The sequence below is a fragment of the Eulemur rufifrons genome, chromosome 2 (genome assembly GCF_041146395.1).
Source record: "Eulemur rufifrons isolate Redbay chromosome 2, OSU_ERuf_1, whole genome shotgun sequence".
Lineage (NCBI taxonomy): Eukaryota > Metazoa > Chordata > Mammalia > Primates > Lemuridae > Eulemur > Eulemur rufifrons.
The window spans coordinates 48030540-48052460 of NC_090984.1; the positions used below are offsets into that span (position 1 = coordinate 48030540).

Here is a 21921-nt window from a genome sequence, read left to right on the forward strand (position 1 = left end):
AGGGCCAGAAACAGCCTTACAAGAAAGGCCCCTCACCTGTTCTAATCACTAAGCTAGGGCCTGGGTAATAAACAGGTAACAAGATAAAGAGATGAGAAATCTGAAAAGTACATTGAGGTGATAACTATGGATCCAGTTGGTCAGTCTATAGCCGCAGTGATCATATGGTAGCCACTATGTGGCTATTTAAATTAATGAAAATTAAAAATATAGTTCTTAGCCACATTTCAGACCCGATTTGGCAAGTTGTAGGTAGTATGGCTGTAGACTTTACCCACATTTCAGATGCTCAATAGACACAAGAATTGGACAGTACAGATTGTAGGACATTTCCATCACTGTAGAAAGTTCTACTGGATAGTGATAGTCTAGAGAACCTTTGGTCCTTTATCCCATGGAAAAAAGACAGTTTAAAGGGGGCTCATTTATTGTCACTGTTCCAAATGTACAAAAAAAATTAGAAAATAACCCCCCAACTCAATTCCCCCCACCCCCACAACATTTCTCCCAACACAAATAATTTTTCCCAAAACCACAAACATAAACTGGTTCTGGTATTTCCATAAACAGTGCAGCTAAGAAACAGTTTAGAGAAAAATTTAACAAGATTCAGATTACATCCATTTTGTCCTCTCAGTGCCGAGAGGTAATAATCCCATATGGGTCCCAGTCCTCCCCACTGGTTTTCCCATCTCTGGTGGAAGAGTCCTTTTTACAAAGTAGTATGTTTGGCTGCTGCTTTAGAGATCCTCCTGTGCCTTCTTCTTCTTCTTCTTGGGTTTTTCTTCTTGAATTATAGGGGGGTTTGTAGCTTCTCGCTGCAGGTAGCTAATAAAATCACTCAATTCACGGCCACCCTGAAAACAGAAAGATTACTCTGAAAATTGAACTTTTTAAAAAAACCCTAATTTTTGCCCTCCTCCCCAATTGGAAGGCTTCTCAGTCTGTAAAAGCACATTAGCAACTACATATATTGACCCTTAGAGTTGAAACAGTTTCTAGTTAGATTAACCCAGTTAAAGAACTGGGTATGTACAAGCATATGTATGTGTGTATTTATGTCTGTGTGTATACTTGTGGGGGGACAGGACAATGCACTTACTTCATATTTCTTTGGATTTAACTTCTTGTTGGCTGGAGAGAAGTAGATGGTAGGAAAACTGGAGAAAGGTAAAAAAAAAAAAAAAAGTTTACTAATTTCAGGTTCCAGAGTAACTCTCGACATATACTTCCTCAATAACTGTTTCTGAGAATAACTTCTCTTCATGGTTTCCAATCTGACCAAATACTATTCTCCATCAGTGGCTAAATTACATCCTATCAAAACTCAAGAATATAAGCCAAGTGCAGTGGCTCACACTTGGTAATCCCAGCATTTTGGGAGGCTGAAACAGGAGGATTGCTTGAGGTCAGGAGTTCAATGCCAGCCTGAGCATGCTGGCGAGACCCTAGCTCTACAAAAAATAAAAAAATTAGCCTGGTGTGGTGGCACATGTCTGTAGTCCCAGCTACTTGGGAGGCTGGGGCAGGAGGATGGCTTGAGCCCAGCAGTTCAAGGTTGCAGTGAGCTACAATGGTGCCTTTGCACTCCAACCTGGGCAACAGAATAAGACCCTGTCACAACACTCCCCCCAACAAAACACACAAGAATGAGAGCTCACAAAATTTCTGACAGTCATGTGGGCTCACACTATAGAACTCTAAGCCAAAAAGCAACCAGTGGTTCCGTTCTCAAGTGGAATATGACCCCCCGCCCCCCCCCAACCATGTCGAGTAAAGGAATGGTTTCCTGGTGGTTTACAAGCCTTTTTCATACCAATTGTCTAGATGCTTTTGTTGATTTTTAATGTACTTACCCTCTGACTTCATATGGAGAAGGCACATCATTGGCTGTGGCATCCATCTTGGCTATGACAATATTTGGATCTTTGCTGAGCTATTAATAAAAGTTAGATCTTTAAATTTCAAGTTTTCCGTGACTGAGGGACAGATACTTAGTAAATTCAGGACTTAACACAATCTCATTCTTTATACACCTGGATAAATTGTTGCTCAGATGGGAAGAGTAGCTTGCATTATAGTACCTAATGTTCTACAGGCTTCCCTTTTCTTTCTTGGCTCCTACATAGTAAGACTCTACATAGAGCCACCTTCAAATTTACCTGGCCCGAATAAGATACCATAAGGGCTAAGCCAAGTGTTTTAAAAGGAAGGAACATATGGATTCATGTAAGCCATTATCAAAATTCAGAAGTTTCTAGATCTTTTTAACTATAATCTAGATTGAGATAGAGTCTGAGGAATGGAATGTTAAAGTGGGTATCTGATACACTGCACAGGTTAGAGACACTAGGGGGCAGTCAAAAGGAAGTGTCAGTAGTTGGAAAAAAAAAAAACACATAGGAACTAAACTAATTAGGTTAACCATTAGCCAGTGGTGACTATGTACATAAACTTTCCAGCCCTATTCAAATTTTATCTTCAGAATAGGGTTCAGACTTACCTTCTCTCCCAGTTCTTTATACTTGGGCTCCAGATTCTTACAGTGACCACACCAAGGGGCATAAAATTCAATCAGCACATCTTTATTTTCATTATTCACTATTTCATCAAAATTCTCTGCTACCACTACCTGGAAAACACAGAAGATTCTCTGGTTGGTAAGGTGACAAAAAGAATAAATTCATAAGCTACATTTGTTTCTGGACCCAATCTCTCTCAAATTTGATGTGTTACCACTGAAATAAGTCATGGAAACCCAAATCACATTTATAGACTATATACTATGTTCAAGAAGTTATAGGATGGATAAGTGCTACCTAACCTTTCCTTAAAATAATTTCAAGCCAGATTGGTGCAGTGGCACATGTCTGTAATCCCAATTACTCAGGAGGCTGAGGCAGGAGGACTGCTTGAGCCCAGAAGTTCAAAATCAGCCTGGGCTACATAGCAAGGACCCTGTCTCTAATGAAAAATTTCAGAGCAACAAAACTATTCTTATGGGTTAGCTTGTTCTATCCCAGACAGTAATATAGCCCTAATATAAATTCCATCAGAAAATTCTGTGAAGGTTTTGTTCTTCTGTTCCTACCAAGCATTATGAGCTTTGCCAGTGCTTACTTTATGACTCATGGAGGTGAGGACAGAAAAAAAGATGGTGAACAAGGTCTTCATTTATATTCAGCATTTTTGGGATAAAGAAATGAGGAGGCAACTGCTTATAGCCTGGTGAGGCTATGAGCACCTCACCTTTACAGGCCCATCATTGCTCTCTGGGATAGGTTCAGACTTCAGGTATCTCTTCAGGTTGCCATCAAAGTAATCCTGCAGGAACCTCTCAAGAGCCTTGCCATCACGCCTACAATTGGAAAAACAAGGGTCAGACTTGTTAATTTACTCCTATGACTGCAAGGATTAAAAGCAATTTCTCTGAATAGCTTCTACGTATTTTAGTTTCAATTTCAAGGGTAAAAAAAGGGCTCTTATCTCTCAATATGTAGTACTGATTGAATAAGAAACAAACCACCTCCTTCTATTTCTAGTGTGTTGTTTGTGAATTAGAAAGTTCAGAGAAGGAAGAAACACTGGTCTTCCAGAGATTCACTTTTGTATAAGAACCAGGTCTTATCTTGTCACCCTAGAGAATAAGTGTGTATTTACAGTGTCTTGTTTTACTGACTGGCTCAAAAGGAAGATTTTCTCTTGTCTTAATCTCCCAAAGTCTCAAAAGGTGAAGGTAAAAATTGTATCTGGGGTCTTAAGACATTCTGTTGGGATGGGAGAGGGCTGCTTTGGTTTGATCTGAAATTACATCAATCTCAAAGAGGCTGTTCAATCTTCTCTATTACTATCTTTTTTTTAATGATTGAAAGAATAACTTTATTCGGTCAGCTCCAATACAATCCCATAGTCACCTAATCGATCACTGACCACAAAATGTTCCTTTCCCATTGCTAGTAACCCTCAGTTTACTATCTCATTAATGGAAACAATTTTGAGTGAAAAAATTTCCTTGAAATTAGAACATGAAAACATACAAACACCTATACATGCCCCATTAGCCTCAAGTGGTAACCTCATCTTGCCTCATGTTAAAATCTGATAAAATAGAACAAAAATAATTAAAAGTCACCAAGATGAAAAGTAAAGGTTTTAAATTCTTAAACACCATTTCAAATGTAAAAAGGAAGTACTTGCCTTAAATTCTTTCATACATTGTTTAAAAACAACAATCAAGGGTGGGAAGACAAACAGGCAGTTAGTTTTCCATTAATGTGAAATCCTGACTTCACAGGAACATATACAATATCCAGAAATGTGTTTTCCCCCTTTTCAATCTCAAAAAGCAGCAGCATGGATTCTATTACTACTTCTAATGGCAGAATGGAATTGTAAGAATTTTAAGCTGCCATCCGTTTGTTAATTTTCAGAATCATGATCCTTAAAGTGTCTATAATTAAGTCAATTGAGAAAAAAAGACAGTCATAGGTCTTGACTAGAAGAACTATCTTCATATTCCAAAATTATTGTTCTTTATAAATCCTCTGTATAAAAGGCTTTAATAATTAATTTCCTTGCAGAATCAAATCCCAAACTCATGTTAACTAGAACTCACGAGAACTCCTCCTGCATGACAAACTTCTCTCCTTTAGCAGTTTTGATAGCAACAACAGGAATCTCTCCAGCGGTGCCTTCCAAGCCAAAATCAGAAAGTTCATGACTAAAGGTCTTGCGGCTAGCTACAGCAAAGTTGAGTTTGTGTCCAGCATCCAGGAATTTCTTTGCCACCATCATTATTCTGTGGGAAATAAGAGGTGTTTGTGCCAAGACTATACCAGGGTGGTAAAACACTTTTGAAACTAGGAGGCAAGTGGCTAGAAAGCAAAGACTAAGTTCTACCATTCTTGCAGCCTTGTGGAATCGGTTTGAACAGTCTGTTTTTGGGCACCAACATAGGATTATGGTATACTTCAATGTCTTATGAATTTCACTGCCAAATTTGTGATACCCAATCAAACAGTCCATTCCCGCTGAATCTTGCTATATTTTTTAACTGTAAAATCTATTGTAGGCATAATGACGGATCTGAAAAGAAAATTTATAAGGATAAAATGCGCTGAGAGTCTAAATATGCAAGTAGGTAGGCACAATGTTTTTTACATCAAATTTGTACCTTTTACTGGAAGGTTTGGAGACAGTGTATCACAAAACAAAGAAATACTTATGAAAGCCATGCCCAAAAGATTTTTGAAAACAGTTTGTTATTTGAACTTACAGCTTCAAATGTGGTTTTGGGGAGCCAAAAGCTCCCATTCTTTTCTGCTCTTACATCACACATGGTAACAGGATAGTTAAAAGGGACTGTTTATAAATTGGGTAAATGTGTTTACAAAGGAAAAACAATTCTTATTACCTGTTTCTCCAGTAGTTGGAACCTTTAGCATTCTTTTCATAGTCTACATCATAGTAAGCAATTAGTAAGTCCTTGCCCTGTATCAAATCTTTATTGTCTTCTGTCATGTGAGGGCAGATACCAAAACTGAAATGAAATAATCCATTATCAACTCTGGTAGGGTCATAGTTATATTATGGAATTATACATACAAAGTAACTGATGGCACAAAAGAAATTTTCAACATTTAGGACAAAAATTGAGTAATGTAACTTACAGAGCCACAATAGGAGTTCTAGGGCCCACACATTACTGCTTTAATGTAAACTTAAGCTATTGTTGTTATAATCCCTTGAGTTAGACTTCAATATAAACTTAAACTATTATTGTTATAACCCCCTGAATATGCTGTTTAAACCAAAACATGGCTCTGCTTAGTAACTGAGGTAAACAAACTAAAACGAAGCAAAGAAATCCTAGACAAGGTATAAAGAGGTACTCACATGTTTTCCTGGATAAACTTTTTAATCTTGCCACTGGTCATTTTCTCTTCTGCATATGCCACAGTCTTGTCCTCAAACTTGTTAATGAGATGTGAAGGACGAAATAAGGTGATACCCCTTAAAAAAAAAATCTTAGTAGGTAAATAGCAGAGGAACTGTTTCCCATTTTTATTTAAAGCTCTGACTACCTACTTTTGCTGCCACTTTTACTATCACCAGCTAAGCACAGAAGGACTCTTTTCTGGGCTGGGCGTGGCGGCTCATGCCTGTAATACTAACACTCTGGAAGGCTGAGCTGGGAGGATTGCTTGAGCTCAGGAGTTTGAGACCAGCCTGAGCAAAAGCAAGACCCCATCTCTACTAAAAGTAGAAAAATTAGCAGGGCAACTAAAAATAGAAAAAATTAGCCAGGCGTGGTGCTACACACCTGTAGTCCCAGCTACTAGGGAGGCTGAAGCAGGATGATCGCTTGAGCCCAGGAGTTTGAGGTTGTGGTGAACTTGGCTCACGCCATGACACTCTAGCCCGGGCAACAGAGCAAGACTCTATCTCAAAAAAAAAAAAAAAAAAAAAAGGAAAAAGAAAAAGGAAAAAAGGACTCTTTTCTGGTACCATAGACTCAGCAATATGATCTTTTTGTCAACACTAAGATGCTAACCACCTCTTGGGTGCAATAACTGGGTATAGGGGTTTAATAAATCCTGGATTGGAAAGTTAAGAGATCTTGGTTCTAATCTTAGCTCCACCACTAATTTCAAAGACCTTGGACCATGGCATCAATTTAATCCAATTTATTCCCAACTCCCCCAATATGTACAATAAAACAGGGCTTGCTTTTATTGGCAGGTATCTTGCCCTATCATTCTTGAAAATTCACCTCTCTCACATAGTAAGAAAAGTACTTCATTACAGAAAACACTTTTAAGATTCCCTCTAGTTACAAAATATTATAGGTAGATATACAATTATAGATAATATTTAGCTTAAGTTCATTAGAAATTCCTTTGTTGTAGAGTTCTCTAACCCTAAGATAGAGAAGCCAGGTAAAGTCAAGTTTACAAAATTTTGTCTTCTTGGTACTTCTTTGCCTCTCACCTAAGTCAAGTTTTTCTGAATTCACTGGAACACTTGAGGAGGCAAATTTCTTCTCTAATTTCCAGTCTTTTGTTCAGCTAAAACTGTACACCAGGTTTGGTTCTGAGTCACAGTTTTATATCTAGTACCAGCTTTCCCACAAAACACCACTATTCTAACAATATCTTGCCTCTAGCTTCTCCCTCATTCACTGCTCCCCCGCCCTGCCCCCTGCACTACACACACCCACACAAACTTCATCACTTGTTTTTGGCTACGTTTTAACACCTTTAAGTCCTTATATCCCCTTCTCATTCTTTCCACTATTAACCATTAACTAAATTTATGTCAGTTAAAACACAGGCATTTTCACAGAACATAGGGATACTACATGGCAAACAAGAATCTAATACAAACATGCTAGGCAAGCAAAAATGTGAATAGGGATAAAATTCTCTTTTAAAAAACAGAAATCAGGCAGTTCCCAATGTGATCTTTAATGATGATATGGCTGTGGGGCACACATGAAGGACTTAAGACATCCTTCACATAAGGTCTTTTCAATAAGATTTCTGATTAGAGACTGGCAGACCAGTTTCGATGGCAAGTGTAAGCAGCAGCCACCATTAACAAATCAAAGGTTAACAGGTGGTATGCTTGCTGATGAGCCACAAGTGGCTCCAAATCCATTTATATACCTTGTGTCTCTCAATCTAGGGTAGCCTAGTGGTCAAGCCTACCAACTCTGCAGCCAGACTTTCCAGGTTCAAATCCTAGTTCCGCTATTTACTAGCTGTGCAAAGCTAGGCAATTTTCTTAACTTCTTTGTGTGTTTTCTCTCCTATAAAATGGGGATAATAATATATCTCACTCCTGCTGCTCTATCTGGAATAATTTTAATCTCAACTGGCATAACCTCCCTGGAAAAAACTCATCTTTCAAGTCACCTTCTCTATAAAACTTTTTCTGACACTACTCTACACTCTAAAGGAAGAAAAAAAAAAAAAATCACTCCCTCCTTTGTACTTTCAACACACCCTATAAATCCTTCTATCATAACAACATATATTCATTTATACACTGTCTCCTCCTACTAGATACCCCTCAAAGGTAGCAATAATTTCCAGCACTTAGCTTAATATGTTGCAAGCACTCAATAAACCATTTGGAAAAATCAGGCATAACAATCACCAGTTCACACAATAGCACTTGGTCCAGAGATTTACAAGGGCATTCAACACAGTCACTTACTCTCCATTATCATCATACTCGTTCACCAGGGACTGAACATCAGTGTGTGCAAATCGGTAATTATCCCTCAAGTTGCTGGCTGCTTTTAAGAACTCAGAGTGAGCATCACTGAATAAATCCTCGAAAAAACCTACATAGAAAATGTTAAACAAAAGAAGAAGCAATAAATGCTGACGGATATTCAAAACTCTAAAATTCTTCTATTTTTCAAAGCCTTCATTCTATTACGGATAAGCAAAGTGAGATAGGTAGGAGGACTGGGTCTGCTTTACCATGACTACCTCAGATATTTGGCACAATATTTAGGGTATAAGGATTCTTCCTCTACCCCTTACAGAAATATCTGTGAGCCAAAGGAGAGGATTTGTCATTGTTCAAGTCTTAGTTCTACTTTTATGTAATTGAATAAATCTGGGCAAATTGCTTAATTGCTTAGAGTTTCAGGGACAATTTCATATGTCAGAAGGTTTAAATTAAGACAATATGTCAAAATAAACTGTAAATCAGTCTTTTTATGTCTTGTCTTTAAAACTACAAGTCTGGGAAAGTGACAGAAACACTAATGCTTAATAGATGCCTGCTTGCAGTCAATTTCTTGTAAAATATATAGAAACATTAAGATCCAGATGATAAGAAGTGGTTTTTAGTCAAATTTAAACGATAAACCATCTGCTGCCAGAAAGTCAGTTTTATTATAGGAATTAGGAGGTTAAGAGAAGCACAAACATAACTTACATGATTAAATTTATTTTTAGTCAAGTTTATCATATATCACATTTAAAAAACAAAGAACACCTAACATGCAGAAAGTGTATAATTGGCTCATTTTAAGGATAAAATGAAATACATACTGCAACACCTAAGAAAGCAAAGATTGCTGTAAAAAGCCTAGCAATCTGACCTTAAATTTTAAATTACTCAATTATTGTGAAAATAGCAGACACAGAAGTTTATTATTTACTTGTATCCTCCTGCCTTAAGACCTTATTTTCAGTCATAACTACCCTATTACATGAGTTAAATATCAAAGGTTAAAAAGTGTTAGAAAAAGCCAAAGATAATCCTATTCTAGTCCTTTAATGGAAATTAAATATTTACATCTATAAGAACACAAACCCGCTCCAATAAAATACCAAATACCATTTCTCCCAATTATGCTGACCTAATTTTGTAGTTATCTTTTCAACTGTCCCAAGGTTTCCTAAATTGTTTTAACTTTGTGGTTTTCTAAGACATAGAGGGTTTTTGAAGCCAAGTTGATGATTTTATGGCATAATTAAATATTTGCTACTTACCCACTACAGAGGCATCTTTATCAGCAATGAATTTCTTAAATTCTTCCTCAGTCCTGAGAGGAACTGAAGCTGGTCCTGCCTGCTTCTTCAGGTGGCTGACAATTCCATCTTAGAAGTCAAGATGAAAGTTATAGCAACATAATTACTTATTTATAATTTTTGAGAAGGTAACTATTCACATGATTCAAAATTCAAAAGGTACAAAAGGATACATCAAAGCTTTCTTCCTACTCTGTCCCTAGTTACCCAGTTTCTTCCTTGTGAGATTTCAGTTTCTTGTATATCGTTCTAGACATTTGATGCATAAACTGGCAATTACGTTTACATTATATTTTTCTTTTAACCTCAAAATGACAGCATTTACATATGCTCTTTTGTATTTTGTTTTTGCCATTTACCAGTTTAGAAGTAATTTATATCAATATACATAAAGAGCTGTCTCAACCTTTAATTATAGTTGCATAGCATTTTATTGTATGGATATACTATAATTTCATCAGACACAATTGATGGACATTTGTTTCCAATATTACTGTTACAAATGATTCTGCGATAAACCTTGTATCAATGTCATTTTGCACATGATAGAGTGTATCTATAGGGTAAATTCCTAGAAGTGGATTCATGGGGTCAGAGGGTATATACACTCATAATTGTTAAACTGCCCTCCAAAGAGATTTAACTATTATTTTTACATCTTTCTCTCTCCACTATCAAGCAAATTCCAAATGGTAGGGATTTTTTGTTTTGCTCACTGATAGATACCTAGCTCTAACAGTGCCTACCACATAGAAAGTTCAATAAACATCCATCTTGCAAATAAGTTAAATGAATAGACAAACTCCTATTCTCAAGCAGCACAAAGAGTTACCTTTAGCCTTACATTTTTAAAGCAAAAAATGCAATCACTTGGCTAGTGTATATCTCTCTCTTGCTCTCCCTCTCTGTCAAATCACATCATTTGTAGGATCCAGCCAAAACCATACTTTCCTACTGAGGTACAATGAGCTAGTTAAGTAAAAAAAAGTTTAAATAGGGCCAGGCCATGGTGGCTTACGCCTGTAATCCCAGCACTTTGAGAGGCCCAGGTGGGAGGATCACTAGAGGCCAGAAGTTCAAGACCAATCTGGGCAACATAGCAAGATCCCATCTCTACAAAAACAAAAAATTAGCTAGGTTTCGTGGCACATGCCTGTAGTCCCAGCTACTCAGGAGGCTGAGGCAGGAGGTTCACTTGAGCCCAGGAATTCAAGGTTACAGTGCGCTATGATCAGATCACTGTACTCCAGTCTAGGCAACAGAGTGAGACCCTGTCTCTAAAAAATAAAAGTAATTAAATTAAAAATTTTTTAAGTTTTAAAAAGTTTAAATAACCACATATAAAAAATCTTTTTATCCCTTAAGCCTAGTTGACAGATGGTTGTTCCATTTTGTCCTAGGGTTTATTGACACCATTCATGGGCTCAAAATGCTTACAGGCCAGAGGCAGTACTACTCTTCCATGATATTCTACCTCTTCCACCCCTTTCTTTTCCTATGCACTCTAATGATTTGCTAACTGACTAAGAGAGTACAGTTCCAACTCTTTCAACATGATTAAGCCTATTTTGCATGTCTGAGGTAATTTTTTTTCTTCTTCTATTTATGGATTTTTTTCTTTTCTTTCTTTTTTTGAGATAGGGTCTTGCTCTGTTGCCCAAGGTAGACTGCAGTGGCCTTATCATAGCTCACTGCAACCTCAAACTCCTGGGCTCAAGCAATCCTCCTGCCTCAGCCTTTCTAGTAGCTGCAACTATAAGCACATGCCATCATGCTTGACTAAGTTTTCTTTTCTTTTCTTTTTGTAGAGGTGGGGTCTTGTTATGTTGCCAAGGCTGGTCTCCAACTCCTGCCTCAAGCAATCCTTCTACCTTAGCCTCCCAAAGTGCTGGGATTCAGGTGCGAGCTACTGCCCCAACCTTTTTACTTTTAAATATTTTCCTCAACTGGAAAATGAGGAGGGGTTTTATCAATACATTAGTTCAAACTGGATATGAATTGTTTAGTCTTCAAAGTGATTGCTATTACTGTATCACAATATAAATGATAAGGAACTTTGACCCAGGACTATGATGAAAAGTGATTTTTCTTTCTGTGTTCATTAGAAATATCAAACTTTGAGTGTTGGCTAAATGGCCTCACTTGGGCCAAAATATTTATTCATGCATTCAACAAAAAGTTATTGAGTATCTACTGTATGTGGAGAGTCGGTGCTGGTGATAGAGCAATAAATAAACTAAACAAGGTCTTTGTTCTTTGGGAGCTTACAATATACCAAATCTACAAATAAATAATATAAAAAATCAGATCATAGCCAGTGCTAAGCAGAGGATTTTTTGTTTTTTTCTTTTTTCTGAGACAGGGTCTCACTCTGTCACCAAGGCTGGAGTACAGTGGCATCACAGCTCACTGCAACCTAAACTCCTGGGCTGATCCTCCTGCCTCAGCCTCCTAAGCAGCTGGGACTACAGGTACACACCATCGCTCCCAGCTACATGCAGAGAATTAAGAGGATGATGTGATAAGAAAATGACTGGGTGGCTACCTTAGATTTAGTGGCCTGGGAAGGACTCTCTGAGGTGAAATTTAAGCCACGATCTGGATGACACAAAGGAGCAAGTCCTGCAAACAAAGATCATTTAGGCTGTGAATACAGCCAGGGGAAAAGGCCTAAGGTCAAACAGTCTTGAGATGGCATCTGAGTTAGGCAGGGGTTATGACATGCAGAGCTCTGTGTATGAGTAGCAATCATACATACTGAAAAAAAATTCCACATCTCCTAAAATCTCCAAATTCGATTCTTTCCTCTTGGCTTTCGATCATTAAAAGGTAAAAAATATGCCTGATTATTTGATAGGCCCAAGATACAAGTATCTTTAATCGTATGAGAATATTTTTTCCTCATCAGTTATGGGCCCTGCAGGATCCAGGCCACATTTACCTCTCAAACTTTACCTCATACTTGCTAATAATATTCTAGCCATGTGGTCTTTTCATTCCTTGAACACACCAAGCTCAGTTACACATTAAGGACTTTTTGCCACCCAATTTCCCTCTGCCTAGAAAGTTCTGGCCAAGATCGTCTCATGGTTGGCTCTTTCCTATCTTTCAGGTGTTTGCTCAAAGTTTACTTCCTTGACCATCCTGATTACGTGGTTCTCACACCCTCAATCAGTATTACATCATCTGTTTTATTTTCTTCCTTTAACACTCTTATCATAACTGAATTTATCTTATCTATATCTATTTTTGACTTTTTAATTGTTAAAATATACATATCTCAACCCTTGTAAGTATATAGTTCTGTATACTGTTGTACAGCCAATCCCCAAAACTGTTTTCATCTTGCAAAATTAAAACTCTACCCATAAAACAACTCCCCATTTCCCCTGCTCGCAGGCCCTGGCCTTCTGTCTCTACAAATTTAACCACTCTACCTACCTCAGGTAAATGGAATCATACAGTATTTGGTTTTTGTGATTGGCTTAATTCACTTCACATGATGTCTTCAAGGTTCATCCATGTTGTAGCCATGTGCCAGAATTTCCGTCCTTAAGGCTGAATATTTCATTGTATGTATATAGCACATTTTGTTTACCATTCATCCACTGATGGACACCTGGCTCACTTCTACCTTTTGGCTACATGAATAATGCCACTATGAATGTAGGTGTACAACTATTTTAAGTATACAGTATGTCCTCAGTGTTATTGATAGATTCTTGGAAACTGCAACTTGACCTTAAATGGAAACGATGTGTAACAATCTTGTCAACATTTTAAGGAAGGATATGATTCGAAGACCTGCTGTACTTTGGTTTCACTTAAAGTTGCAGTTTCCAAGAACCTATTGACAACGTTAAACAAGGACTTACTGTATACCAAGAAGTGGTATTGCTGAGTCATATGGTAATTCTATTTTTAATTTTTTTGAGGAACCACCATAATGATTTTCATTGCAGCTGCACCATTTTACACTCCAAACAATAGTACACACAAAGGTTCCATCCAATCTCCACATCCTTCCCAACACTTGTTATTTTCTGTTTTTTTAATAGTAGTATTCCTAATGTGTGTAAGGTGGTTACACACACACACACACACACACACACACACGAAGGATCTCACTATGCTGCCCGGGCTGGCCTTGAACTCCTCATCTCAAGGGATCCTCCTGCCACAGCCTCCGAGTATCTGGGACTACAGGTTTGTGCCACCATACCTGGCACATATGTATTTTTAAAACTTGTTTGTTGCTTTCTTGCTCTCATCCCCCAGAATGTAAGCTCCACAACAGTAGGGACCTTGTCTATTTTATCAATAAATGCCAAGCACCTAGTATATCTAGACTACCCAGCACAGAGTAGGAACTCAATAAATACTTGTCAAATGAAAAAATGCCTACCTGACCTTATAACTCAAGTTCAAGTATTTTCTATATTACTCATATAATCTGTTCATTTAGAGAGATCCCTTGTTAACCACCAAACTAACCTCTTAGATGAGGAATTTTTAAGACTGAAAGTATAAATCCTGGATCCTTACCAGCAGTCCTGGGCCCATCATAAGCACCTGCTTCTTCACCATCTCTAAATATCTTCAGGGTTGGATATCCACTGACTCCATACTTATTACAAGTGTTTGTGTTGGCAGTACAATCAACCTAAAGATTGAAACAAAAACTACTTTGTTATTCAAATATCTGCCGCAGGTTCTTCCTACATTCCCAAAATATTAGGATTGGTCAAATCCTGAGAGGATCAAGCAAGTGGCATACATGCTACAGAACATTAGATCTTAAGGGCAAACTGGTGCTTGCCTAACTACAGCAGACCTGCCAAAGGCATTCTGTAAATTGAGATTCCCAGGCCTCATAACAAATATAAAAATTACTATTTAAATTCTGCCCTTGGAGTCTCTATTATCTAAAGCAGTGGTCTCTACCTTTTTTCTGCCTTAGAACATGTGAGGGATAAATCACTTTAATTATTAACAGGGCTTACTTTGATAACAACTATCATCAAGGGGATATATGGATGGGTATACATAGCCTCTTGGATGGGTGTACATATCCTCTTAGGTGGGGTGGGGTATAATCTGATTTTGCAAATCATCTAGAGTTATTAGCAACGGTACCATTATTTGTACGTGGTCCCTGAGCTAGTTTGAATCCAGACTAACCCATAGCATAACTGATCTAGTGAAACCTGTCAGGAAGAGGGAAAACAATTTCCATCTATTTAGCCATGTACTCCAAACCAAGCACTTTGCATACATTAACTCATTTAATCTTTACAAGAATCTGAGGTATGATCCTTATGCTCTAAGATGGGTAAACTGAGGTCCAGAAAATTAATGTGTCTATAATCTCACAGGCTGCAGTCATAAGACGCAAAAATTAAATCATGATTGAACTTTTTGTTTCCAATGGCAAGCTGTCTGACATAAGGATTAAAAGTAGTTTCCAAAAATAGCCTTATATATGTATGAACTATTTATCTGACTAGACTTTTAGACTAGAACTGGAATTTACTATACAGAATGATGGCAAAATTCTGGAAGCATTACTTTAATTGTAAAAAAAATATCAAATTTGCAGTTGACCAACTTGATTACATACTCGTCAACACCCTCATATCATTTTCCTATTCCCATTATTGTGATTATCATATGGCAGTTTAAGCAACTCATTTACTCAATGATAATTTTCCTCTAACCTTTACAACTGTACTTTTACTTTCCATATTTTCCTCTTAATTCTTATTTACCATATATTTTACTTCTTATGCCAGTAATTTCCTTAGTCTCACTATTTTTAATCTTTTGAAACTATAATTAATACAACAATCAGTTGTATATTTTCTCAGAAACTAGTATTCACTCTTCTTAGCACTGGAACAGCAGAGAAAATGAATGTTAACTTTATAAACTACACCTTAAAATACCTCATTTCCTTTAAATGAAGAATCCACCTGCATTTACCTTTGCTAATGGGACTATTCCTTTTAATCTGGTAGCTGCAGCTTCATACTCAGGGGCAAGCCTCTTGCAGTGTCCACACCTGTATGTATATATATAAAAACCAAATTTTCAGTTTAATCCTACAAACTTCTTAATTTTGTCTCACAAGGAAGAATTTTTAATATATTATATGTATCTATAATACTACTTTTGAGCTAGCAGATGATTGCAAAAGCAAAAATATCACCTGAATAATATCCATTATTGCTGAGGTAAACCAGAGCTTTCAGAAGGTAGAGGTCTTATCTCAAGCCGAAGGTTGAGTCTACAGCTCTGGCTCAACCGAGAGCAGCATCTAGTGTCTTAATAAGAAGTCCTGAAAGTTGTACTGAGAAGTATACTTCATATTAAAGAGGGAAAGGGTTCATGCCCTTTTGACTAATTAGGCTAAATGAAGAACAACATATCAATAATCCCATTTCTGGTCGAGCTCCCCTAAAGGAAGATACTTTTCCAGCACTGTGGTTCTTAAAAAATATAGTGACTGAAATTTTGTAATGTCCCAAGTATTCTATTAACTCTTTAAGAATCATCATCGAGGCCGGGCGCGGTGGCTCACGCCTGTAATCCTAGCACTCTGGGAGGCCAAGGTGGGAGGATCGCTCAAGGCCAGGAGTTCGAGACCAGCCTGAGAAAGAACGAGACCCCGCCTCTACTAAAAATAGAAAGAAATTATCTGGCCAACTAAAATATATATATAGAAAAAATTAGCAGGGCGTGGTGGTTTGTGCCTGTAGCCCCAGCTACTCGGGAGGCTGAGGCAGTAGGATTGCTTGAGCCCAGGAGTTTGAGGTTGCTGTGAGCTAGGCTGATGCCACGGCACTCTAGCCTGGGCAACAGAGTGAGACTCTGTCTCAAAAAAAAAAAAAGGATCAACATCAAGTTGTGATCAAGCACATCAAGTGCTTTTTCTCCATTTCTTTAATATGAGTCTCTATGACTAGAAACCCAGTTTGAGGGATTAGTGTAAAGAGGTACTCATTTGATATAAATAAGTACTTCCCAGCTCATTAGAGGCTTTTTCGTTCTCAACTATTTTTTTTTTTGAGACAGAGTCTCGCTCTGTTGCCCTGGCTCGAGTGCTGTGGCGTCAGCCTAGCTCACAGCAACCTCAAACTCCTGGGCTCAAGCAATCCTACTGCCTCAGCCTCCCGAGTAGCTGGGGCTACAGGCACAAACCACCACGCCCGGCTAATTTTTTCTATATATATATTTTAGTTGGCCAGATAATTTCTTTCTATTTTTAGTAGAGGCGGGGTCTCGTTCTTTCTCAGGCTGGTCGCGAACTCCTGGCCTTGAGCGATCCTCCCACCTTGGCCTCCCAGAGTGCTAGGATTACAGGCGTGAGCCACTACACCCGGCAATCAACTGAGTTTTAACACAGTATTAGAATGACATATTTAAGACGGTAAGCCTGATTTTTACAGCTACACAGTTCAACTGGCCATGGAAACATGTAAACTAGAATACTTTTCCCTGAGGGCCAACAGAAGCACCTGCTCCTCTACTCAGAAAGTCCTAACAGTCTCACAGGTACATTGTATATACAATGTGGGGGGAGGGGGACACGAAATATATTCTTCCTTATCAGTGTACAGCTACCACCAGCCGTACATCATCTCTTGAAAAGCCAATGGTTGCAGAGGGATCACTTTGAGAAAGTGAGTAGTTCTGTAACCACCCAACAGACAGCAAAAACAGAAAGAAAGAAAAAAGAAACATTTCACAGCCAACAGCCTCAATTTATTAAATGATGGATGGATACGTAACATGGAAATATTTTACCCCTAAAACTTGTTTAAAACAAAGGACTTATAGGAGTTTATATTCTCTAAAGTCTTCAGGAGATTTATTCAAAAATAATTATTAGAAAGCTTAATGAAGGAATAGTGATATTGAAAAAAAGACTATAATACTACATGTTGCAGGGTCACATACCTATTTACTATAAATATAAAAAAGAACCAAATGATAAACACTAAATTCAGAATGAGGGAGGACAGTCTGGGCACAGTGGCACATGTCCACAATCTTATCACTTTGGGAGGCAGAGGCGGAAGAATTGCTTGAGGCCAGGAGTGACGCTACCACTGTACTCTAGCCTGGGCAACAGAGCAAGACTTTGTCTCAAAACAAAACAAACAAACAAACAAAAAATGGGGGAGCAAATAAGATACCCAAGAGGTACAAAGGGGTTTCAACTGTGCTGGCTTTGTTTTTGACTGAGTGGTGAATAAATGGCATTCCTTATACTGTATTTCACACATGCATATTTTTCTGAGATTGAGATGTATCTTGTAATCATAGTTTCAATGGTGGCATTTTTTTCTTAGTGAGACATAAAATAATGGTTCCTCAGCCTAAGCAACATAGTGAGACCGTGCCTCTACAAAAAATAGAAAAATTAGCTGGCTATGGTAGTGCACATCTTAGTCCTAGCTACTTGGGAGGCTGAGACAGGAGGATCTCTTGAGCCCAGCTGTTTGAGGTTACATTGAGCTATGATGCTGCCACTGCACTCCAGCCTGGGCAACAGAGCGAGACCTCATCTAAAAACAAACAAAAACCCACAAAGAAAAGAAAAGAGGCTACTATTTGAAACAAGGTTGCTATATCTTCTGTATTCCTTTAATTTTGCATAAAAATTTAAACACTGACATAGGTATACTTGGGTTGCAACCAAAATATGTAAATTACAATTGATTTAATATAATAAAATAACCAATTTATCTGAGAAATAAATTTATCTGGGGTACACAATAAGGGTTATTTTATTTATTTTTTTAGACAGAGTCTTGCTCTGTCACCTGGGCTAGAGTGCAGTGGCGTCAGCATAGCTTACTGCAATCTCAAACTCAAGCAATCCTCCTGCCTCAGCCTCCCTAGTAGCTGGGACTATAGGTGCCTGCCACCACATCCAGCTAATTTTTTCGATTTTTTGTAGAGACAGGGGTCTTACTCTTGCGAGACTCCTGACCTCTAGCAATCCTCCCGCCTCGGCCTCCGAAAGTGCTACGATTACACGTGTGAGCCATCGTGCCCAGACCATAATAAGGATTTATTTTATTTTTTGAGACAAGGTCTCATTATGTTGCCCAACATGGTTTCAAACTCCTGGTCAAGGTGGAAGCAAAACAGATTTATGAGTTAATAGTTTCACCTCAACTATCTTCAAACATTTGAAGAGAAAAAAACTGTATGAAATAGTTATTAAGTAAGGCCAGTGGGTGTCAACTATAAGTGCATAAAAAATATCCACAGGGAGTTAAAACAAAACAGTATGCATGGCTTATTGAATGAAAATCTCCAGGAATCTGGGAAGGAACCAGGTATGTTAGTGAGCTGCAAGGCTGGGACTGAAAACCAATGCCCTAAACTTTAGCAATATCCTTTTTTTTTTTGGAGACAGAATCTCGCTCCGTCACCCTGGCTAGAGCGCAGTGGCATCATTATAGCTCACTGCAACCTCAAACTGCTGGGCTCAAGCGATCCTACTGCCTTAGCCTCCCGAGTAGCTGGGACTACAGGCTTGTGTCTATTTTTTGTAGAAGAATAGACAGGGTCTCGCTCTTGCTCAAGCTGGTCTCAAACTCCTGGCCTCAAGTGATCCTCCTGCCTTAGCCTCCCAAGGTGCTAGGATTATAGGCATGAGCAACCACACCCAGCCAGCAATATCCTTAAGGTCATCAAATGCACAGAGTTCCAGTGAGGCTGGAGACTGCCCTCTTTAAATACAGCAGGAATGGAACTTGGGTGGAGTTTAAGGGAAATAAGGATTAGTTACACAGATCCATCAAGATCAACCATTTATTTCACCCACTCCTAGAAAACATTAAAACATAAACAGTCCCATCTACCCCTCAGTGATGGCACCTAGCAGTTAATGACTTTCAATATATATTCACCCCAAAATCATTATCTCATATGCCTGCCATGGGCCAAATGCTTCTTTAGCCTCTGATAGAAAAATTGATACAGTCCTTTCCCCATAGGAGCACCAGTCTGGCAGGGTGACGGATAGTATTATTGGGTACCAATACAGAGGAAGGATCAACCAGTTAGTTGTCCAGGGAAGGAAAAAGTTAGCTTTTGAGCCAAATCTTTATGCTGAAAAGATCAATTGGAGGGTAGAGGGGGATTTCAAGTAAAGGAAATGCACATATATTATTTAGTACCACTGTCCTAGAGGGTAGCACACACATCTACAACATAAGTCAATGTTGAGGACTTATAATTAACACTAATCAATAAATTTTCAGAAACTATCAAATATTTAAATAGTGCTATTTATTTCCCCAGAGAAATTCAGATACTCTCTTCCTATACAGATGATTAGTTCCATAATGGAAATATTAGTCTACAAGATCAACTGCAAAGAAAGCTTTCACTTTCACTTGTAAAATGAAAGTGGAAAAAGACCTGAAACGAGAAAAAGAACTTGCCCAAAATGGGGCCATTTTACACTTTAACAAAGATTCTTTAACTGTTCCCATCTACCTTTTGAGATAGTATTCCTGATCTTTAAAAAGATATATAGCAGTTAGAAAAAATTTCCAGCTTAAGTGTTAATAAATAAAAGTACTATAGTTGATTGTGAAGAAATAAAGACACTATCAACAGGGGACTTCCTTGACTCAGAATTGCTCACACAGGAAACTGATCTTTCTTGCCGGCATTGTGGAAGATGACCTTCTCTTTTAAACCAATTAAAAGCAGACACCACAGCAGAGATCCGCCCAATTCTTGGGACAGTTCAGTGCATGATGGGATATGTAGTTTTAGGGAAGCACGTGCAACAATTTAAAGTAGGAAAGAATGCCTTCAATTGAAACAAAAAATCTGACTTTAAACTAACAGTCTAATGGCCCACAATTCTCCAGCAATTCCTACTTTAAATTGCACATCCTTCTGATTCAGATGGTCTTCACTACAACACTTTTAGAGTAACCCTCAACAGGTCAGCTGAGCCTGAAGAGTGAAGACCTGAGTTTGAAGCAAGTAAAAGTTACACACTAACTTTTTTTTTTTTTGCTGATACTTTTTAGCTAGGGGTCATTGTGCCAGGAGGGGGATAATTAAGTACTGTAATTAGCATGGATATATTGAGCTACCCTAAGGTTAAGAAATCAGTTTTCTATGGTTATGATTTGGAGGTTTAGAGAAAGAAAAAACAAAAAAACAGGTTGACTGGGGCAGAAATCCTATTTGCTCTCCCTTTCCCCCAAGACAGTTTTTTATTTCAAGTTAGTTCTATCCTAAGGAATTTACCTCCTTGTTCAATTAAGCCACCCTTAAATGGAGTACTTCTCCAACACTGGTTACTTTCTCATTGTGGAGTCTTTGTAATTTTTTTCAAAAATCCTAATTAAAACTGAAAACTGACAATTTGGACAGATTCTAATGGAATTATTCTTGTTCACCTACTCTTTCATTTTGACAGAGGTCTTCTGCCAGTACAGAGAAATAAGTGATCTGCTTAATGCAGAAATTGCACGCCATGCGATGGACAAATAATTGCCTGCCTCAAGAAAGCACTTATGACCATTCTGCAGCCACTGAGTGACCTTGGCTAGAAAGCAATGGCTGTGGGGCAAAAAGAAAGGAAATAAATACCCTGGGGATCCAAGAGTTCTGCACTTGGTGAAACGTTCGCTTCCACTATAAGGCTTTGGGGATGCCTGGCCTGTAGACTGGAGAACATTTATGCTGACTAACCCAGAAACTGTAAAGATACATATCGAAGGGGGAGGGTGTGAAGGGGGTGGCTAAACCCTTTGCAAATAGGAAGTGCCGCAGGAGCACCGAGGTTAAGGATGTGGCCCTGCGTAAGAGGACCCTTCGGGTTTTCCTTCTCGGATGTCGCTCCCAGCCGATCAGCACTGACTTCTCCGCTCTCGGCGAGGCACCTCCGGCTTCCCGGGGGAGGGAAATGTGCCGGCGGCAGCCGGGCCCGCAGGAATGGTGGAGAGCGCCGGTGCTGCGTAGGCCCAACCGTTTCCCGCGCCCTCGCCCCCCGGCCCAGCCCGGTCCTCCCTCCCTCGCCCCGGCAGAGTGGCCTCACCAGGGGGCAAAGAACTCGACGAGCATGAGGCCCGCAGAACCCGTATCGGAGACGCGACTCTCGAAGTTGTCGTCCGTGAGTTCCAGCACGTCGGAGGCATCTGCGAGGCGGGCCGCAGCGAGAAGCAGCGCCACGCCCGGGAACAGCGCTAGGCGGCGGAGGCGCATGGCGGCGAAGTGAGGCGGGGGCGGCCGGGAGGGTCGGGGTTTGGCGGGGACTGCGGAGGTTGGGACGGCAACCACGCACCCGCTGCCTGCGCTCGCGCGTCTGGCCCAGGCGGACCTG

General features: G+C 39.0%; 1 protein-coding gene across 1 annotated transcript; it reads right to left on the reverse strand.

The window, feature by feature from the left end:
* Window positions 1–409: 409 nt before the first annotated feature.
* On the reverse strand, window positions 410–21917 carry PDIA3 (protein disulfide isomerase family A member 3). Its single transcript, XM_069484263.1, has 13 exons — window positions 21637–21917; window positions 15537–15615; window positions 14100–14217; window positions 9516–9623; window positions 8221–8350; window positions 5896–6012; window positions 5414–5539; window positions 4616–4798; window positions 3250–3358; window positions 2504–2632; window positions 1857–1936; window positions 1103–1160; window positions 410–857 (listed from the first exon to the last, which is right to left on the reverse strand). The coding sequence occupies exons 1-13, from the start codon at window positions 21801–21803 to the stop codon at window positions 741–743; spliced, it is 1521 nt and encodes a 506-aa protein (XP_069340364.1). The 5' UTR covers window positions 21804–21917; the 3' UTR covers window positions 410–740.
* Between the last annotated feature and the right edge of the window lie 4 nt (window positions 21918–21921).

What these genes read in the sequence shown, in the direction of transcription:
- PDIA3 (XM_069484263.1), bottom strand. Translation starts at nt 21,803, where the DNA reads ATGCGCCTCCGCCGCCTAGCGCTGTTCCCGGGCGTGGCGCTGCTTCTC. An exon ending in GTCGAGTTCTTTGCCCCCTG is followed by an intron (nt 15,616 to 21,636) that starts GTGAGGCCACTC and finishes ATATACATACAG; the next exon opens with GTGTGGACACTGCAAGAGGC. An exon ending in TCCAACTACTGGAGAAACAG is followed by an intron (nt 4,799 to 5,413) that starts GTAATAAGAATT and finishes TATTTCCCACAG; the next exon opens with AATAATGATGGTGGCAAAGA.